The sequence below is a fragment of the Oncorhynchus mykiss genome, chromosome 12 (assembly GCF_057628025.1).
Source record: "Oncorhynchus mykiss isolate SJ-2025 chromosome 12, ASM5762802v1, whole genome shotgun sequence".
Lineage (NCBI taxonomy): Eukaryota > Metazoa > Chordata > Actinopteri > Salmoniformes > Salmonidae > Oncorhynchus > Oncorhynchus mykiss.
The window spans coordinates 47,207,101-47,227,435 of record NC_143033.1 but is presented as its reverse complement, the minus strand read 5'-3'; the positions used below and the strand labels follow the sequence as shown (position 1 = coordinate 47,227,435).

Below are 20,335 nucleotides of genomic sequence, written 5' to 3'. Positions count from 1 at the left end.
GTCTGCTACATCATGCCATAGGGCTGAGGAAATCAAGTGTTTGAAAATGTGACTTTTGTTTTTGGCTCTGGTTTCATGAAAGCTGCATCCAAGCAATGTATCAGCAATATCCCTATTTGTAGATTTGTCAATGTCAATAATACTGTCACAAAATAAACAGTCATCTGTCAAATTGTTATGATTATGACGTTGTCTTTATGTCTCCCTTTCTATTCTTCCTATCTGGATAAGGGTTTGGCAGATTTTTTATCCTCTGATTCATGGAAGGAGATGATCCCATGTATTGTGATTTATCTGCGTCCTTTTACGAATGGGGAAAGCTGACGATAGGCATAGAACATCAATCATCTTAACAGAAAAGAGGTGTCGGATGAGGAGCTCATTTATGGCGGATAAGCACATTCTGACAGACAAAGTAATTTTGAGAGGATGATCCCAGTCTGAGCGGAATTATCCTTGTGCTGTTTTCCATACTATAGAAATAGTCCCCAAATGAATTCCTTAGGTACTATCTACACCGCTCGTTGTCAGGTTGCAGAGTTGCTGTAGGCTACTTTGTGTGTTTGTTAATTACTTGATTTACTCACAGGTAGAGTTCAGTTTCTGTCAACACATTCTGAAATGTTTCTTTTTTTGGAAAAGCATTCAAGTTATTTTGCCAGCCGTGGAACAGGTCTCACCTCTAGCCTTTCTAATTAGCTGACATGGCTATTGTTATTCTGAGGAGGTTGTGCACATGTCAGAAACAAAAGTCTTTGACTTAAATTGGATGTCAGGCATCCAGCATCGGCCTTGTATGTCTGACGTGTTTTAACACGTTTTTTTGTTGGCTGGTGGATGTGTAGTTTTCATTTTAGTGTAGTCACATTTGGAAATATTATCATGAAGGTCTATGTTGTGATGCGCTGTCATACTACCTTGTGAACGGCCTCTCTTTCGACACCATCTGTCTGTCTCTCCCACAGGGGCTCAAACCCATGGACCACAACGGGCTCTCGGATCCGTATGTCAAACTGCACCTACTGCCTGGGGCCAGTAAGGTACGTACCTGTCTTATTATACCTCAATCAATCACATTTATTTGTAAAGCCCTTTTTACATCAGCCGATGCAGATGTAGAGGCACGGTGGCTAGAAAATGTCCCTAGAAAGGAAGGAACCTAGAGAGGAACCAGGCTCTGAGGGGTGGCCAGTCCTCTTCTGTCTGTGCCGGGTGGAGATTATAACAGAACATGGCCAAGATGTTCAAACGTTCAAAGATGACCAGCAGGGTCAAATAATAATAATCACAGTGGTTGTAGAGTGTGCAACAGGTCAGCACCTCAGGAATAAATGTCAGTTGGCTTTTCATAGCCGATTGTTCAGAGTTAGAGACAGTAGGTGCGGTAGAGAGAGAGTCAAAATCATGTTATACTCATGTTTAAGGGATACTATGGGAGTTTAGGTGTTCCTGTTTACCTCAAATGTTGTGGGATGGCGGCAGGTAGCCTGGTGTTTAAGAGCATTGGGTCAGTAACCGAAAGGTTGCAGGTTTGAATCCCGAGCCGACTAGGTGAAGAACTCTGTCTATGTCCCTTTGAGCAAGGCACTGAACCCTAATTGCTCCTGGGTCGCCGTCAATAATGGCTGAACCCTGGCTCTCAACCCACTTTCCAATGGTGTCTCGGGGGATTTCGATATGGGACAAATGTAAGCACCTCACCAATTATTATGGTTCATACACACCTATTATAAAAGTAGGGCGATTCCAGTGTTATGGACGTTACATTTGCATGCAAATCCCAACTTTAATGTCTCACAGAATGGACAAAAACATTTAAATACAACTTTTGATGTGTGTGTCTATAGTACCCCTTGTGGTAAGTGTATTTCCCCCCAAAAAATCTGACTTCTAAATAGTTGCATGCTGAAGAAATAAAGCAAATAAGATGTATTATGGATGTTACATTGAATGGTCAAGTTTTTTGGAGGAACATGAACAAAAGTCTGAGTTTTTATTTTTTAGGTCAAAACATGGATAGCCATTTTGAAGGAAAGGCTTTGCTGAACACAAAAACAATACTTTTGAAAAGATTTGCATTATTACTTTACAGGGGGAAAAATACCATTCTGGATGCTACACCATCCGTTACGAATGTTAGTCTGAAATACACATTCAAATCTTAAAGATTTATTGATCTGAAACTATCTTAACACATTTGTTGTCATTTTGTTATTAAAATGTCAACAGAAGGCATAGTACCTTGGGATTATAAAATTACAGGTAGCCTGCAGCAGACCACCCTGCATACCACTGCTGGCTTGCCTCTGCAGCTAAGCAGGGTCATTTCTGGATGGGAGACCAGATGCAGCTGGAAGTGGTGTTTGAGGTCCAGTAGGGGGCAGTCTTCCCCCTGGTTAAAGGAGATCACAATGCTCTGGGGCAGTGAAGGGGACATTGCCCTGTGTAGCGCGCCGTCTTTCAGATGGGATGTTAAAATGTGTGGTCACTAAAGATTCCATGGCACTTATTATAAGAGTAAGAATATGGGTGTTAACCCCAGTGTCCTGGCTAAACTCTCAATCAGGCCATCACACCATCATGGCCACATTCTCAGCTTCCAATTGGCTCATTCAGATATGATACATCTGTTATGGATTTCATGGATATCATAACGCTGAACAAAGATGCTCAAGAGCAACGGTATTACACATGGTCTTTTGTTGAGATACGTCCATGTCCAAGCAAGTCTGTGTTGTTGTTCCAGTGATATGACACCATTCAAAATATATGGGAAAGATAAGCACCATATCATTTCCAGATTTTCAGTACTTTTATATTTTCCGTTCACTCGAGGCGCATTTGTGATATGGACATTAGGCTACTTTTGAAAACATCTGATAAACTTTGATTTTGGTGTAATGTCCCTTTAATAATCTAAATACAGTTATGCATTAATGCATATGCTGTCATATCAGATGGTGTCATGTCTGATTATTGGAAATTAACAGACACTATCATGCCCCGTTATAGAAGCTATGGATATATAGTTAACTGCCAAAATAAAGGAAACACCAACATAAAATGTTTTAATAGGGTGTTGGGCCACCACGAGCCGCCAGGACAGCTTCAATGCGCCTTGGCATAGATTCTACAAGTGTCTGGAGGGATGCAAAACCATTCTTCCAAGATAAATTATATCATTTGCTGTTTTATTGATGGTGGTGGAAAACTTAGTCTCAGGCGCTGATAATAAATTACCATCTCCCAACCACGAATGACTGTCGTCTAGTCGAATTGTAATTCTTGTGCCACCTTGGTCTCCGTGGGCTAGCCTTCTCTTGTGCCAACAATCCACTTAGCAGCTGCCAATAAGGGTTTTCTAAATTAGTCAGGCTGTCCCCAACTGTTCGGACACCTTGACCTCCGAGTGGACTTTCCATCAGACCATTATTAGGTAATTGATTGGGCTTGAACGTCAAGCATATGGGCGCTGTTTCATTTGGGGGCCTGAAATTACACCACAAACATGGCAGCTGTGACTAGCCGCAGATGTTCCTCAATACTTGTTAAAGGCGGCCATCAAGTGGTCCAGACAGAGAGATGTGCCGCCAGAGAATTTCCCCCAGAATAACATTTGCTTGTGTCCGAGTTTGGTCTAGCGGTAAAATGCAGCTAACTCCGGAGTGGAATTCACTTCCCTTTTTTTATCAAAACTTAAACTTTGCCTCAGCAATGGTGTCCAACTCTGGTCCCAGAGACCGTTAGATAGACACGGTGCTCTGTTTATTTGTCTGGGGTTTCAGATATGAATCAGCTGCTGATTGAGAGGAAACCAATCAGCATGCACTTTGTTCTCCAGAACATTAATATGCGACGACTCAGCACCAAATAATCCTGCCAGTTAACCGATTAAATGCAACAGACATTGTTCTTCACTGTCCATTACTCACTACCACACACAATATCAGCTTGCTGTTTTGTTCAACTCAACACTGTTCCCTAGCAGAATGTGTGGGCTTATGAAATCCACCACAGAGCAATGTGCTTCTCCAATCAATAAAGTGGAGGGAAGTGTCGCATAGTAATGAAACTCTGTGGTAGGAGTTGTTCCAGAACTTTCTATAAAGAGCACAATACAGTGAAAAAGCTATATAGCATCTTCCTGACAGGTCAACATATAAGCATTGTCGTTTTGTTTTTAAGTGTTTACCCATTGAGATTTATTGAAATTTTGTTAAATTACATATATGGTTTTGGGTGTTTGCCTTAAGCACTTATGCATTCATGCATTGCATTTTAAACGTGTTTAAGGTGCTGTTACAGTATGGTATGTTGTGCACTTAGACACATTTTTATATAAGCATTTTGAGTATTGATACAAATGTACTGCATGTATGTGACAGCTGTTTGTACGTGCATGTCAGATAAAAGGTTAGGGATGAAAGGGAAAGAGGCATACAGAACTCTCTATTTTAATTAAATATCCAACCTCACTCTTATCACAAATGATTCGTGACCAGAGGCTGATGCTGCAGATGCAGACGTAGATATAGAACACAGAGATACTTCCCCTTGACAAGAGATGTCATGGCTTATGTATAGCCATTGAATGTGTGATTCATCACTGTGGAATTCTATTCTTACTGTTCCATCCTCCATCGACCCCAGTCAGCGGCCACACAGTGGCACTACTTTGCAGATTGTAGTGATAATCAAAGCCATGCATACTAAATATGTACACTACGTATGTGCTTGTCTTACCTACCTTAGTTGAATGCACTGATTGTAAGTTGCTGGTGATAACTAGCTAATACGATCAGCATGCATTGATTGCTATAGGTATATTTGTTTCATTTGATGAATAGTCAAGGCACTGGTAGGCAGACAGGTTGATATATTGTTGGCTATTGTTCATGATTAAATGTGTCTCTCACATCATATGGTGATCAGTTATCTCCACAGGCTTTATTTTTCATCTGACGCTAAGGAGGTGCAAGTGTCAAACACACCTTAGTTTGCAATTTCGTCATGTAAATACGGGCACACTGGCATTCTCCCACCCTAACGCCAGGTTTGGCTATTTACCTGTCTAACATCAGCTCACTTGCGCTGAGGTGGGAGGGGTGGCAATGTTTGAAGTGTACTTAAAAACAAGCGCAAAAGGGATAATTTCATTTTTAAGCCCAATAAAAAAACAGGTCTCAATGGTAACTCAATTGACAACAACATGGATTTTGAGAGGGTACGTGCGGCCTATCTAGCCATGACACACAGTGCCCTTGCATGGAACGAGAGATGTGCCTTTTGTGCTGGTGAATCTTATATTTAGAAACATAAAAAAATATGATTTTTTTTCCCATCATGTCATTTAATTTGACTCTCAACCAAGCATAGCCTCCCCTTAATTAAGGCTGGTTTAGCAGCATCGTATTGGTGCGTCTTTTTATCCTGGCCATTAGCCAAGTAAGTAGCCTATGAATAAAGGGTTTACTGAGATTACTATTATTTATATATTATTATAAATTTTATATATTTATATATTATTATATTTTGGATGTTTTTTGCCCTCCATGCTTTTTCATTATTCACAATTCACACACCTGCATACTTCATTTTGCTTGTTCAAGTAGGCTATCCATCCCCATTTTCAAAGAGCGCCCCTCATCCGATCACCAAAGACACGCTACTCCAAACTATTCAGTCCTCCTATGATGCCATATCAACTGCAGAGATATATATTTTTCATCTGCCTCGCACAAAGGCAACAATACAATTGACAGGATGTTTATAATGGTATGTGTAAAGACATTTAGGACTATGTGTGTACCCAGTGCCATGGAACGAGAGAAGTGATTTATGATATCATGCATCTAAGCCCATCCTACAATATTTAGAAATATTGTTGTTGTTTTAAACGGATTGCTTGTTTTCCATTTCATATGATTAAAAACCAAGCGCTCCATCGGCTACCCTTACCCTAGGCCTAGGCTACTATAATGAAGTCTGGTTTAACAGCAATGCATTTTTTATCCTGGCCTTGCAAAGTAGCCTATCCATAAAAGGCGTTTAAATGGTCTATTCGTCGGAGTGCCTTGAATTGAAAATATACTGCATATCTTAAAACGCACACACAAATGCTTGTTCAAGTATCCACACTCTAAAACCTAAGAGTGCATCCCTCCAAAGAGCGCCTCTCATCCGGTTGCCAAAGACGTGCTCCTCCAAACGTATTTAAATTATTCAATCCAACAATGCAGTATCAACGTTAGGCTATATTTTGGATATCAACACTACACACACAGGCTATTGAATGAACACTGGATTTTTTTTTACTGTTGCTATTACTCGTTATTGTGGCCTATGCTATTTAATAAATGGTAGTCTCAACCCACAATCAACCAGTGAGTGGCCAAGCCCTTGTCGGTCAATTTCTTCAACAAATGATCAGGTCTATATAATTATCAAACACATATTAGTAATAGAATGGAAACACAGACTCTTTGTTTTAAGTATTCAAATTATCCTTTAGTAATACAATTGTAGGCAAAAGTTGGTACAGAGTACAATATATGAAAGCTCTCCCCAGGTTCTGCAAAATGTCTAAGACATCCTGCAACTCATGTAGCCTCTCCCAATCCTCCTGGCGTGAGTTTCCCTGGCAACATCATTTTAATAAATCTAACCTCCCCCTGACAGCAGCAACCATCTTATCAGCAATTAAAGCTCAGAAGTGGGTTTGACCGAAACTTGACCTTTCATCACAAGTATAGGGTCATAACAAGGTGAACGTGTCCAAGCATCTTCTGACAGGTGGCTGTTTTCATCAAGTCTGCGGCAGCCTTGTGTTCTCAGAAAACCAGTTGTATTCTCAGAACCTCATATAGCCAGGTGGGGCCCAGACAGGAGGAGTATGTATGAATGTAGGCGGTTTCCACCTTCTGATAATGTCTGAAGGGCACAACACTCAAAACAGGTGTTAATACACACACAGAGGTCTATTAGAAGAGGAGAGCTTACAGTTTATCATAACACAATTTAATGAACCCTTTTAAAGGTATGAGGCCTTGGTTTAACCCTCATCACACCTACAACTTGTTTACTCATCAAAACCCAGCCCTTTCGCACCACTGTAAGCTATTACCCTCATAATTTGGGCAATGAAAATAGCTACACTATTTCTGACACCATCCAGAACTATAGCACTATTTACCATTGCATTAGGTTTGTTAAAATAGAGTCCAACATGTCAGCCTCTAACGAACGAGGCACAGCCTCCGTGATAGACGAATACAACAGTGGATCTTATTGTTCAAACTTTTTTTAATCAAACCCACTGGAATTAATAATTGCTTACTTACAGTGCCTTCAGAAAGTATTCATACCCTTTGACTTATTCCACATGTTGGTGTGTTATAGCCTGAATTCAAAATAGATTAAATAAATAAAAAATCTCACCGTCTATTTTTTTCACACACAATACTCAGTGAATACATGTTTTTATAAATTGTTGCTAATTAATTGACAATGAAATACAGAAATATCTATTTTGCTTACGTGTTCACAGCCCTCAGTCAATATTTTGTAAAAGCACCTTTCGAGGCAATTATAAGGCTACGATTTTTGCACACCTGGATTGTACAATGTTTGACCATTTATTATTTTTTACATTTAAGTTTAAAAAAAAGTTGTTTATTCATTTCACCTTTATTTAACCAGGTAAGCTAGTTGAGAACAAGTTTGACAACTATTGTTGATGATTGATAGACAGCCATGTTCAAGTCTTGCCATAGATTTTCAAGGCGATTTAAGTCAAAGCTGTATTTAAGTCGCGCAGGAACACCCAATCTCGTCTTGGTAAGCAACTCCAGTGTAGATTTGACCTTGTCCTTTAGGTTATTGTCCTGCTGAAAGCTGCATTCGTCTCCCAGTGTATGTTGGAAAGCAGACTGAACTAGGTTTTCCTATAGGATTTTGTCTTTGTTTATCGCTGTATTTTGTTAATTTGTATTCTAAAAAAACTCACTAGTCCCTGCCAATGACAAGCACACCCATAACATGATGCAGCCACCATCATACTTGAAAATATGAAGAGTGGTACTCAATGATGTGTTGTTGGATTTGCCCCAAACATACACATTTTGTTCTGTATACAGAGTTATTTTCTTTGCAGTATTACTTAAGTGCCTTTTTTGCAAACAGGATGGATGATTTGGGATATTTTTTTTCTGTACAGGCTTCCTTCTTTTCACTGTAATTTAGGTTAGTATTGTGTAGGAACTACAATGTTGTTTTTCCATAGTCTGTTTTCTCATATCAAAACCATTAAACTCTGTAACTGCCTCCAAGGTGAAATCCCTGAGCAGTTTCCTTCCTCTCCGGCAACTGAGTTAGGAAGGACGCCTGTATCTTTGTAGTGACTTGGTGTATTGATACACCATCCATAACCTAATTAGTAACCACCATGCTCAAAGGGATGTTCAGTGTCAGCTTTTTAATTTTTAAATATCTACCAATCGGTGCCATTTGTGAGGCATTGAAAATCCTCCCTGGTCTTTATGTTTGAATCTGTGCTTGAAATACCCCATTTGATTAAGAAACCTTACAAATAATTGTATTTGTGTGCTACAGAGATGGGATAGTCATTCAAAAATCATGTTAACCACTATTACTGAACACAGAATATGCAACTTCTTTCTGAAGGCACTCTATTAAGCTCCCAGCATTCATTGAAATGCCTATTGTTTAGTTTAATTGCAATCTGGCATTTGTATTCTAGGTCTTAGAAATGCACAGTTTTGTCCTTATGTGTCGCTACTGTTGGATTCTGGTGTTGACAAAATCACCCGAGAATCGAGAACGTGTCCTCTGTTCTCTGGAGATTTCGTCACCATCGTGCACAGGGACGTTGTTCACACCTCTAGGTTAACCTGAAAAGAGACTGATATAGATGAGTTGAGACGAGAATCATTTCAATCTCCAGATTACATCTGAATTACAGATTAGAGCCTGATGGGGAGATGGTTAAGGAGCAGACATAGTTGGAAGGGTGGGACTTGGGGATTTAACCATCTCTGTAGTCGTATGTTATGTGTTAGAGCCCGGAGCTCTGCACAGAAGACACAGGGTCTGTAAACTGATAACGACTACTGTTGTGCCCTATGTGTCATGGTCAGCCTATGATGGAGTGGAGGGCAAAGGGCAATACCTAATCCCAATCTTTATTTCGATCTCTATCCTGCTTGCTCCCTCTCTCTCTCTCTCTCTCTCTGTCTCTCTCTCGCTGTCAGGCCAATAAACTTCGCACCAAGACCCTGCGCAACACCCTCAACCCTGTCTGGAGTGAGACCCTGACCTACTACGGCATCACCGATGAGGATATGGTCCGCAAAACACTCAGGTAACCTTCTCCCTCCTTCACCTAATTTGAAAAAGAGCGACACCAACTGGAGGTGGTCTCGAAAGAGGAGCGTGTAATGGCATAACAGGCTATTGACTTTGTAATAGCAATGCTAATAGTGCTATGCTAGCAGTGGTACACAGTAGTAGTACACAGTGCAATGGCAGGCTAATAGAAGTATTGCAACATAGACTATCAGTTATAGCAGTAAGGAATTAGAAGGGCTATAGTCCAAGTCGGTATTAGATAGAACGTTGAGGCCCTGCCTGCCTTTGGGGAATACACCCTGTGGTTACCTAGGTTACCCCGTTGGCTCACAGCAACAACAACAAAAATGTAAATGCAATTTTCTTGTCTGTCTGTTTTAGTCAATTACAAAACTACATTTAAGAAAAGTATAACATGTCTAAAGATTACTTTTCAACATTGCCTGCTCCCGAGCGTTCTCACTACACTAAAAATGTAACATTGTAGGGCATCCCTCATGCCCCTTTTCATGTGAGTGAGTGCTAGCTATCTACTGACCGGAACATTATGCTAGTGAAGACCAATGACACAAACAAACTAACTATTCAGCTACAAGTAGTGAGTGGAGTTACAAATGAACTATAATAAACAAGTTATATGTTTTCCACACACATAGTTACATGTAGCCTACTTGGACATCATTTATGCACGTTAGCACTCGCCAATGGCATTGATTGCATAGGGAAGACCAGGGCTAAATGTAACAAGGGTCAGGTGTAACAGGTCGGCCTATACAGCCTATTTTATTTACCTTTATTTACCTAGGCAAGTAAGTTAAGAACTAAATTCTTATTTTCAATGACGGCCTAGGAACGAACAACGTTCTGCCTGTTCAGGGGCAGAACGACAGATTTGTACCTTGTCAGCTCGGGGTTTGAACTTGCAACCTTCCGGTTACTAGTCCAACTAGGCTACCCTGCCACCGCATGATCCTTGGTTGGCTGAGTGCCAGTGGAATGTTTTTTGGGGGGGACATTCAAGTCATATGTTTCTAACGAGCAATAAAAACTAGCCTGATGTTTAGACTTTAGAGTTGAAGCCAGTCACTGATGTGGTAAACTACTCAATGTTATTGGATGAATCCCGGAACATATTCCCATCTGTGCTAGCGAAACAGTCCTGTAGCTTAGCATCCTACTTCCTGTTTGAGTTTTTGCTTGTGAGGAGAAGGCAGCAGGATAGAGTTATGGTCTGATTTGCCAAAGGAAAGGCGATGGAGGGATTTGTATGTGTTTCTGTGTGTGGAGTAAAAGTGATCTAGAGTTTTGTCACCTCTAGTTGCACAGGTGACATGCTGGTAAAATTGAGGTAAAACAGATGTCCAATTCCCTGCAATAAAATCACCGGCCATGAGGAACTCTGCCTCTGGATGTGAAGCTGGTTGGATGTTCTGCCAAATTCTCTAAAATGACATTGGAGGTTGAGAAATTAACATTAAATTCTCTGGCAACAGATCTGTTGGAAATTCCAGTCAGCAGGCCAATTGCACGCTCTCTCAAAACTAGAGACATCTGTGGCATTATGTTGTGTGACAAAACTGCACATTTTAGAGTGGTCTTTTCTTTCCCCCAGCACAAGGTGCACCTGTGTAATTATCATGCTCTGTAATCTCCTACCCCAGGTAGACTTCTGATTGGCTGACCTGGTCAGGTGACCTGGTCAGCAGGGGGTTCCAGAAGCAGAGGTGTGAAATGTTAGGGGGCAGAGTGGCTGAAAACAATTGAGAGCCCATCCCCCAGCGCCTCTGCTCTCTGCAGAGTAATAAAGTCAGAGTTGAGAGCCTGGGTGACTAGAGTTAGAGGGTTTTGTACATAACGCCTAACCCCTAGCCTGCTTACCTTGGCATTCAATCAAATTGTTGCAAGTCATTTCAGGGATGCAAGCTGATGAATTGAATCCGATTTAGATTGACACCAAGGCCAAGATCGTGAAGAGGTCACAGTTATCTAAGCCTATAAACAAAAGGAATCAGAAAAGTCCAATATTGCAGGCCTTAAAGTAACTTTCCAGTGTTTACAGATTTCTATGAAATATGACTTAGAATGACTTACAATATTAATGAAATAGTTTTCCTTTCAAAAAAATGGTATTTAAGTATGTTAAAAAGCAGCTTCTGTGTTGGCATAGTGTGGGTGTTTACTGGTCATTAAAAATATTAATGCAAGTAGACTGCTGATTGGCCTGCTCATCCTCTAGGCCACTGATTGGCCAGCTCATCCACCTCAGGAGTATGACATCAAGTCTGTAAGGAAATAGCAAGCATTTTTTAAACAGTCTGTTTGAGATGCAAGTTTGAAGTTGGGCTTTTTAGGTGATATTTCTCCAATTTATGCTTTGGCCACAAATACAGGTATAGGATGAGTCAACAACATTATTTGGGTATGAGTTAACAGAATACAAACTTTTAAAAGAGAGATTTTTACAGGACATTTACTAGGTGTAAGCCCTTAGGTCACAGTATCTACTAAGCTAACATATGGAATTTTTTAAAGATGGTCATACAATGGATAATTTATACATTTGATTTTGAATTTTAGGACCCTTGTAGGTAAAAAAAAAATATATATATATATTTGATGAAATATTGAATTTAGCCTTTACTGCTATAGCCCATAGCAACACACTAAATAACACATGTTTACATAGCAAAGCAGACAGCCAAAAAATGTATCATAAGGATCAGTGTCTGTCTTATATCTGGAGAAAAAAAAAAGTTTTACCCATGTTTGGACATTTTACTTGTGGTACATTTTATCCCCTATGCACGTTGTTATATTTTTACAGCCCGGTACCGGGTTACCTTCAGACGACTCCTCTGTGTGCTTCATAAAGATAAAACAACTGACACCTTTGTATTCGTGAGAGTCTCCCCTTTCAATAGTGGCGACTTATTCATTTTTAACTCAAACGGTTCGGTCTGGACAGACGGTTTTGTGAGAAGCCCTCCTCGAAATTAGGACATCCACGGCAGAGCGTTCAAACGATAGCCTTAAAGCTTGTGGATACCGTAGACCAAAACAAACAAAACTGTCGTGTTCATGAGTCATCTTTCATGGTGGTGATTTCGTGACGGATCCTCTCGTGTAGAAAAACCCAGCTTTCACAAGAACCATGTTATGGACTAGGCTTTATATCGGCGGAAAAGGGGTATTGAGCTGCAGTCACTGCAAGAAACGGTACATCTCTAGCATAAACACACAGAGAGCTATTCTATTTTCAAAATGACGTCTCCATGTGACGTATGGGCGTGTCAATCAACTTTAGGATTTTTTTATCTGGTTTACCCACTCATGCAGTCTCCTTTTAATCTGCATCTAATAGTGTCATGGGTGGGATCGCAAGCATAATGATGTCTAGAGTCAATGACAGAGAGACACTTGTTCCTCAACAGAGTGCGGATCTTCCTTCCTTCTCTGCATCTCAGTCGCATTTGTTGCTTTAATTGTGTTGCTGAGCGCTCTGCAATATCGTAAAGTTTAGGATTTGTTACCCGTGACTTTCCAAGCATTGCCTCTAAAAAACATTTGTGCAATGGCGTAGTGTTTCCAATTCCAGGATCTAGTTCTTTTGGTGTGGGCTGAACACTCCCTTTTGTGTGTCAGCGGATTTAATGAGTTAGTACTGTTGCCTTCAGTGTATTATTGGTTTAGTGGGCACCACAATGACCCAGAGGAGTTAATTATGTAAGAGATAATCAACAAGGGGCTGTAAGAATTAACTTCAAAGTCATTGAATTATACTGTGCATTATCACAAAATAATGCACACTCTAGAATACCCTTTAAGCCATCAGAAACGAGTATTCAACAATGCCATGGTATAACTATCAATAATGACAATTTCCTTTTTTTTCAAGCCTCCTTTGTTTGAGCTGTGTTAACATATGTACTCTACTCTGGTACCAGGTCTGTATGTGCTTTAGCTAACTTCTCTCTTCTCACTATCATTTTTAAAGACATGCTCCAGAACTTTGGCGACTAGTAAGTATTTTTCAAACCTCTCGCTTTGGGCTGGATGTGTAGTTTATAAATGCATATTTACTGTATTACCTCAATTAGCCATGAAATCCCTAGTTGGAAAGCAACTTTTTACTGGAAGCTGTGCTACGCCATTTTCCCTACATTTTCCCCCATGTGGGCCAGCCCCCTAGAAATTTGAGTTCAAGCCAATGAGCTTCAGCCCTTGGCCATTTGAGTGACAGCTAGCAAGATGCACACACAGTAGAGCGAGAGAGAGAGCAGTGACGTAGCGCACATAAACTACACATCTCATTCCAAAATCATAAACATTAATATGTAGTTGGTCCCCCCTTTGCTGCTACAACAGCCTCCTCTCTTCTGAGAAGGCTTTCCACTAGATGTTGGAACTATGCTTTGGGAACTTGCTTCCATTCAGCCACAAGAGCATTATGAGGTCGGGCACGGATGTTGGGCGATTAGGCCTGGCTCGCAGCCGGTGTTCCAATTCATTCCAAAGGTGTTTGATTGGGCAGAGGTGAGGGATATGTGCAGGCCAGTTCTTACACACTGTTCATGACAAACCATTTCTGTATGGACCTCACTTTATGCATGGGGGCATTGTCATGCCTTCCCCAAACTCTTGCCACAAAGTTGGAAGCACAGAATCATCTAGAATGTCATTGTATGCTGTAGCGTTAAGAGTTCCCTTCACTGGAACTAAGAGGCCAGACCATGGAAAAACACCCCCGGACCATTATTCCTCCTCCACCAAACTTTACAGGTGGCACTATGCATTGGGGCAGGCAGCGTTCTCCTGGCATATGCTAAACCTAGATTTGTCTGTCTGACTGCCAGATGGTGAAGCGTGATTCATCACTCCAGAGAACGCATTTCCACTGTTCCAGAGTCCAATGGAGACAAGCTTTACACCACTCTAGCCGACGCTTGGCATTGCTCATGGTGATCTTAGGCTTGTAAACGGCTGCTCGCCCATAGAAACCCATTCCACGAAGCTCCGGACGAACACTTCTTGTGCTGACGTTGCTTCCAGAAGTTGCAACCGAGGAAAGACGATTGTACATGCTACGTGCTTCAGCACTCAGCGGTCCCATTCTGTGATCTTATGTGGCCTACCACTTCACGGATGAGCCGTTGTTGCTCCTAGAGGTTTCTATTTCGCAAGAACAGCACTTACAGTTGACCGTGGCAGCTCTAGCAGTGCAGAAATTTGACAAACTGACTTGACGGTGCCACGTTGAAAGTCACTGTGCTCTTCAGTAAGGCCTTTCTACTGTCAATATTTGTCTATGGAGATTGCATGGCTGTGTGCTCGATTTTATACACCTGTCAGCAACGGGTGTGGTTGAAATAGACTAATCTACTAATTTGAAGCGGTGTCCACATACTCTTGTATGTATAGTGTATCAGCACATACACTGCCCTCCTGAATTATTGGCACCCTGGGTAGATATGAACAAAAAAGGCTGTGAAAGAATATCATTGTTGTTAATCAGCTTGATCTTACACTCAAAATATCATGAATCTAACCTTTAATGTAGATACATTTTTTAAATAAAATAAAATTGTCATTAATAAATAATTATTTTGTTCAAAAACATGCATGTCAAAATTATTGGCACCCCTGCATTTAATACTTTGTGCACCCTCCCTTTGCAGAGATAAAAGCTCTGCGTCGTCTCCTATAGTATTTGATGAGATGGCAGAACACATAGGAAGGGATTTGTGACCATTCCTCCATACAGAAACTCTCCAGATTCTTCAGAGTCCTTGGTCCCCGCTTGTGGACTCCTCTTCAGCTCACTCCACATGTTTTCAATGGGGTTTAGGTCAGGGGACTTGGATGGCCAGTGCAAAAGCTTGATTCTATGGCCTTCGTGTTTCAACTCTTTAGAGTCTGCCACCCCTGTTACTCCTCTCTGAATCCAAATCAAAGTTCAAGCAGAGAGTTCACCAGGAGACATCTTTGGAATCAATCGTCTTCACGTTTCTTATAAGTCAATTCATATTGCAGATTTGATTGAGCTGTTGTTGAATAGTAGTTTGCTGTAGGTTAGGCAAAGTGACCACAAGACGTTCCGAAAGAGAACGAACCAACTTTACTTAGCCTCCAGGTGCCTTATTTCAAATCCATGTGTAACCCCCCAAGCATCAATGGTATGGGTTCATTGATCCCTATGTAGTGAGTGCGGTAAATGCCATTTCAGACGCAGCCTTAGTCTTGGCATGTTAGCATTCATAAGTGTGTCACCACCACCTCCAGCAATGTACAACCTTTCTGTTGCGCTGTGATTAGAGAATTGACTTGTTAGCCGTCGGACGGTCTGCTTGCCACAGCCAGCCCCATGCAGAGATGGCCCATATTCAACTCTCTCCACTAACCTTCAGGAGTTACAGATGTAAACCGCAAAATAAAGCACAAACCAAAACACCACTGGCTGAAATACTGTCCCATACAAAACTAACAAATGGAGGCAGAAAAAATAGCGTCTTCTTTGTGTGTGTAATTAACACTGAGTGTACAAAACATTAAGAGCACTTTCCAAGTATTGAGTTTCTTTGTGACCCTAATTTACCTTTATTTCAACAGGGAAGTCGTATTGAGACTAAAGTCTCTTTTACAAATGTTCCCTGCGCAATACAAAAACAAGCACACAATAGGCAAGCACAGACAAACATAATATACGGAAAAAATACACATTAAGGTACAAAACACATTCAAATAAGAGAAACACATTCTTTCATTTAAAAAAGCCTCTTATCTGTATGAGGGGACACCAAAGCGTCCAATTATCTGAAGATAATTCCAAACATAGACACCCAAGAAGTCTCCAGAGTTAACCAACCCTGTGACCGGCTTTAATAACTTGTCATTTCAAATCTTAACTGGGAAGTTAGGTAAGTCGGAAGCTTGTGGAGCAGGGCTTTTTAAACAAAAAGAGCATAATGAGGATCTACGTGTCTTCAAAGAGGTCCAGCCAACCTTTTGGTAAAGAATGCAGTGATGTGTAATAAATCTGTCTCCTGTGATAAAACAATGGGCGCTGTGATAAACGGCATCCAGGGTTTTAAGAGTAGTGGCAGCTGCACTTTGATAAATAGTGTCACCATAATCAAGAACAGGTAGAAAGGTTGACAGCACAATCTGCTTCCTGCTGACTAGAGAGTCTACATCTGTTTCTGTAAAAAATATATATATCTTTAAATCTTAACTTCCTAAAAAGCTAATTTGTATGTTTTTTTAAACATTAAATTATTGTCAATCCAAATGCCAAGGTATTTGTATGCAAGAACTTGTTCGATTATAGAACCATCCGATGAGTGAAGATTTAATCCATCTGAGAAAATCTTACGAGAACTTTGAAAACAACATGTATTTCGTTTTCCCTGTATTATCTGTCACTAAAATAATCATGAAACCAAGAGCAGATGTCAGAGCCCAGGCCAATCGAGGAAAACTTGTTCAATAAAATAGCATGATCAACAGTGTCAAATGCTTTTGACATGTCCACAAACAAGGCAGCACAATTCATTTTAGCGTCTAATACATTGACAATATCATTAACCTCTAATATGGTCGCTGTTATAGTGCTGTGCCCTAGCATAAACCCAGATCGATTTATATTAAAAATACCATGCTCAGTTAAAAAAAAGTGCGAAATTGCTTATTTACTAATGGTTCGAGAAGTTTTGCTAGACATGGAAGCCTGGAGATGAGACGATAATTATCATGATCAAAACTATCCACGTCTTATGGAGTTTCTTGATAACAATGTCAGATTTAAGATATGGGTTACTGAGCCAGCAATGAGGGGGGCAGCATACTTGAGCAGACCCGGCACCAATTGGTCAGCTCCTGTGGATTTCCTGGTATCTATAGCAAGTAGGGTATCAAGGATGTATTTTTCTGTGAACTGCCAAAATGCTAAAACTGAACTACCATTTTCGGAGTCAATCAGCGTTTAGCCCACTTTTGGATAGTAGGGTTAGACACTCATAAAAAAAAATAGCACGTTTTAAATAAAGTCATGTTTAAATGCATCAATGACAGAATTGTAATGGGACCATAGTCTTAATGAATTTGCTTGGGGCAGAGAGGAGGAAGTGCAACCCTTCAGAGATTTGACAGTTTTCCAGAATTTTGGAGGGTTTCACTTAGAGTCAGAAAGAGTGGTTACATAATAATTAGATTAATGCTTTTTTTTTTATCAGACAAAAAAATGTCTCCACTGAGAGAGCAGAACCTACATCTCAAGCAAAAAACATCATCAGCAACGCACTCACCAGCTTTCATTGTTTATGTGACATGGACATGCTCCAACTGATACCATTGCGTGAAGACGCACACAACGTAAGCACTAGCTGACAATATTTATATTTTTTTTGCTGCAGTTATATATTCATTACAATGTCGTTATTGCTTCTGTGCTGATTTTCCTTATTTATCAAGAACACTTGGTTGGTGCTTGTAATGATTTTTAGGCTACTGATCAGAGTGAGAAATTACACCGTGACATTTAGGGGGGTTCTCTATTGGATGCGTGCATGAAATGTTTTATGTGCCTTATATGGGCCAGCTGATTGTCAAACAAACACTTCAAAACATAGGCTACCTGTGCATGTTCGTCCACTCCAAAATAGTGTAATGCATGTAGCCTACACTAGCGCCATTTGATGAATGGTAACAGACATCTGTTTACAAAACACCACAAAGTGTTCCTAATTACATTTGGTGATTGCCATTGATTAGGTCTCCATTAATTTATGATCTTGCTGACAAATGGATGTAGCATGAAATTTCGGGACACCTGAAATGGGTCTGAAACTGTCCCAGGGAAAATTGGATTGTCACCCTAAAACGTGGTCAATTTATTAGACTAGGCTACAATGTGTAGGCCTAGTACCATGAACTTCAAATAGGCCTACCAGTAGCCAGTGATGTAGTGGTAAAAATATTGGTGGGTAAAATCTGATCGTTGGTCGCGGTGAAAAAAGTAACGCTCCCAATACTTTCAATGCATTCAATGCGTTTACTTGGGTTTTACCCTTCACTAGGCCAACACCACTACCGGTACCCTCTCAGCCTAGGCAATTTTGCACACATGAACACACGCAGAACAGGTAGCCTACATTCAATATAATGCATGAGTTGAATCAAAATATGTTTCCACCCTAGTTCATGAGTTATTTATTTGTTGAATGCTTGGAGTCTTCACAGATTGTGTGACAGAACACTGCGTTTCTTTCCTTACATTGATGACATTTTTGACAGTTATTTGTAATTATTAAGCTTTTAACAATTACATTAGAATATTGAAAATAAACCCCTTACCATTCCTGGATCTTGGGGAGCTCGGAAAAAGAGCTGTAAGTGTTACTATGCCTACGTAACATTTCATTATGTTTCACCGTGAAAACAGTTCTCATGGGCACACAAATCCAAAAGAATGTAGGCCTATGCCATTGCAAAATGTAATGCTTCTAACCAAAAGAGTCAACTATAGGCCTACTGGCATTATGTTAGATGGATTGGATGCGCATTTGGTGTCTAGCTGTAGGCCAGTGATTTTGGCGACCATCATCAGCTGATCCAGAAAATAAAACAAATATTTATAGAAAATAATTAAGCTAAATAAAGGGTCTACTTCTTCTGGCCACAGACAGCACAGATAACACCAATACCCGTGCACAGCTGAAGAACAAAGCAATGAGCGCTCTAAACAGCTGACTGACAATATCAAACAATGATAAATCAACGGATAAATCAAATGCATTGGAATAAAGGCATTGGCAATTTTTATCGAGGGCACATGGGAACAAATGGCGAAAATGAGCAAATACCAAGGAGTATCGATGCATTTTAAAGGAGCTTAGCTGAGGCCGAAATTCAGCACTACTGAGTAGACAGCACCATGAACAGGGAGATGGTTTGTGCAGCCACATATAAATAAATGGCTTAAACCATGACAGGGAGGTGGGGGTGGTCATTTCATTTGGAAGCTTTTATTTTCATATTCACCACTGTAAAACATATTTACAACTGCATTTTACACAAATAGGAGAATTGTTAAATTAACGTTATTTAGGGACCGCCTGGGTACAGACATTATCTGAATGTCAGCACAAGTGGACAGTTATAGTGTTTTGGAAACATATCTCTTATCATAGCCCCATAAATAAAATAAAATGTTATCGGTCACACACACATATTCAGAAGTTGTTATTGCTTGTGTTCCTAGCTCCAACAGTGTAGTAGTATCTAACAATTCACAACAATACAGACAAATCTCAAAGTAAAGAAATGGAATTAAGAAATATGTAAATATTAGGAGTAGCAATGTCAGAGTGGCATTGACTAGAATACTGTAGAATACAGTATATACATATGAAATGAGTAAACCAGTATGTAAACATGATTTAAAATTACTAGTGTTTCATTATTAAAGTGACCAGTGATTCCATGTTTATGTACTGTACACCCAGGGTACTGGGTGGAGGCTGGCGAGTGTTGGCTGTTTAACAGTCTGATGGCCTTAGAAGCTGTTTTTTGGTCCCAGCTTTGATGCACCTTTAATGACCTCACCTTCTGGATGATAGTGGGGTGAACAGGCTGTGGCTCGGGTGGTTGATGTCCTTGATGATCTTTATGGGCTTTCTGTGACATCGGGTGCTGTAGATGTCCTAGAGGGCAGGCATTGTGCCCCTGGAGTTAAGTTGGGCAAACCGCACCACCCTCTGGAGAGCCCTGCGTTTGTGGGTGGTGCGGTTGCCATACTACGAGGGGATACAGCCCAACAGGATGCTCTCAATTGTGCGTCTGTAGAAGTGTGTGACTGTCTTAGGGGCCAAGCCACATTTCTTCAGCCTCCTGAGGTTAAAGAGGCGCTGTTGCGTCTTTTTCACCACACTGTCTGTGTGGGGTGACCATTTCAGATTGTCATTGATGTGTACAC

At 40.5% G+C, this 20,335-nt stretch overlaps 1 protein-coding gene across 4 annotated transcripts in view; it reads left to right on the top strand.

The window, feature by feature from the left end:
• The window catches only part of LOC110537698 (double C2-like domain-containing protein beta), a 308,740-nt gene that overhangs the window by 244,603 nt on the left and 43,802 nt on the right, over nucleotides 1-20,335 (top strand). For all 4 annotated transcript variants that reach the window (XM_021623935.3, XM_090192594.1, XM_021623936.3 and 1 more), the window contains 2 exons: nucleotides 966-1,040; nucleotides 9,270-9,379. In XM_021623935.3, the coding sequence (XP_021479610.2) occupies nucleotides 966-1,040; nucleotides 9,270-9,379 (185 nt within the window). The remainder of the gene's footprint in view (nucleotides 1-965; nucleotides 1,041-9,269; nucleotides 9,380-20,335) is intronic.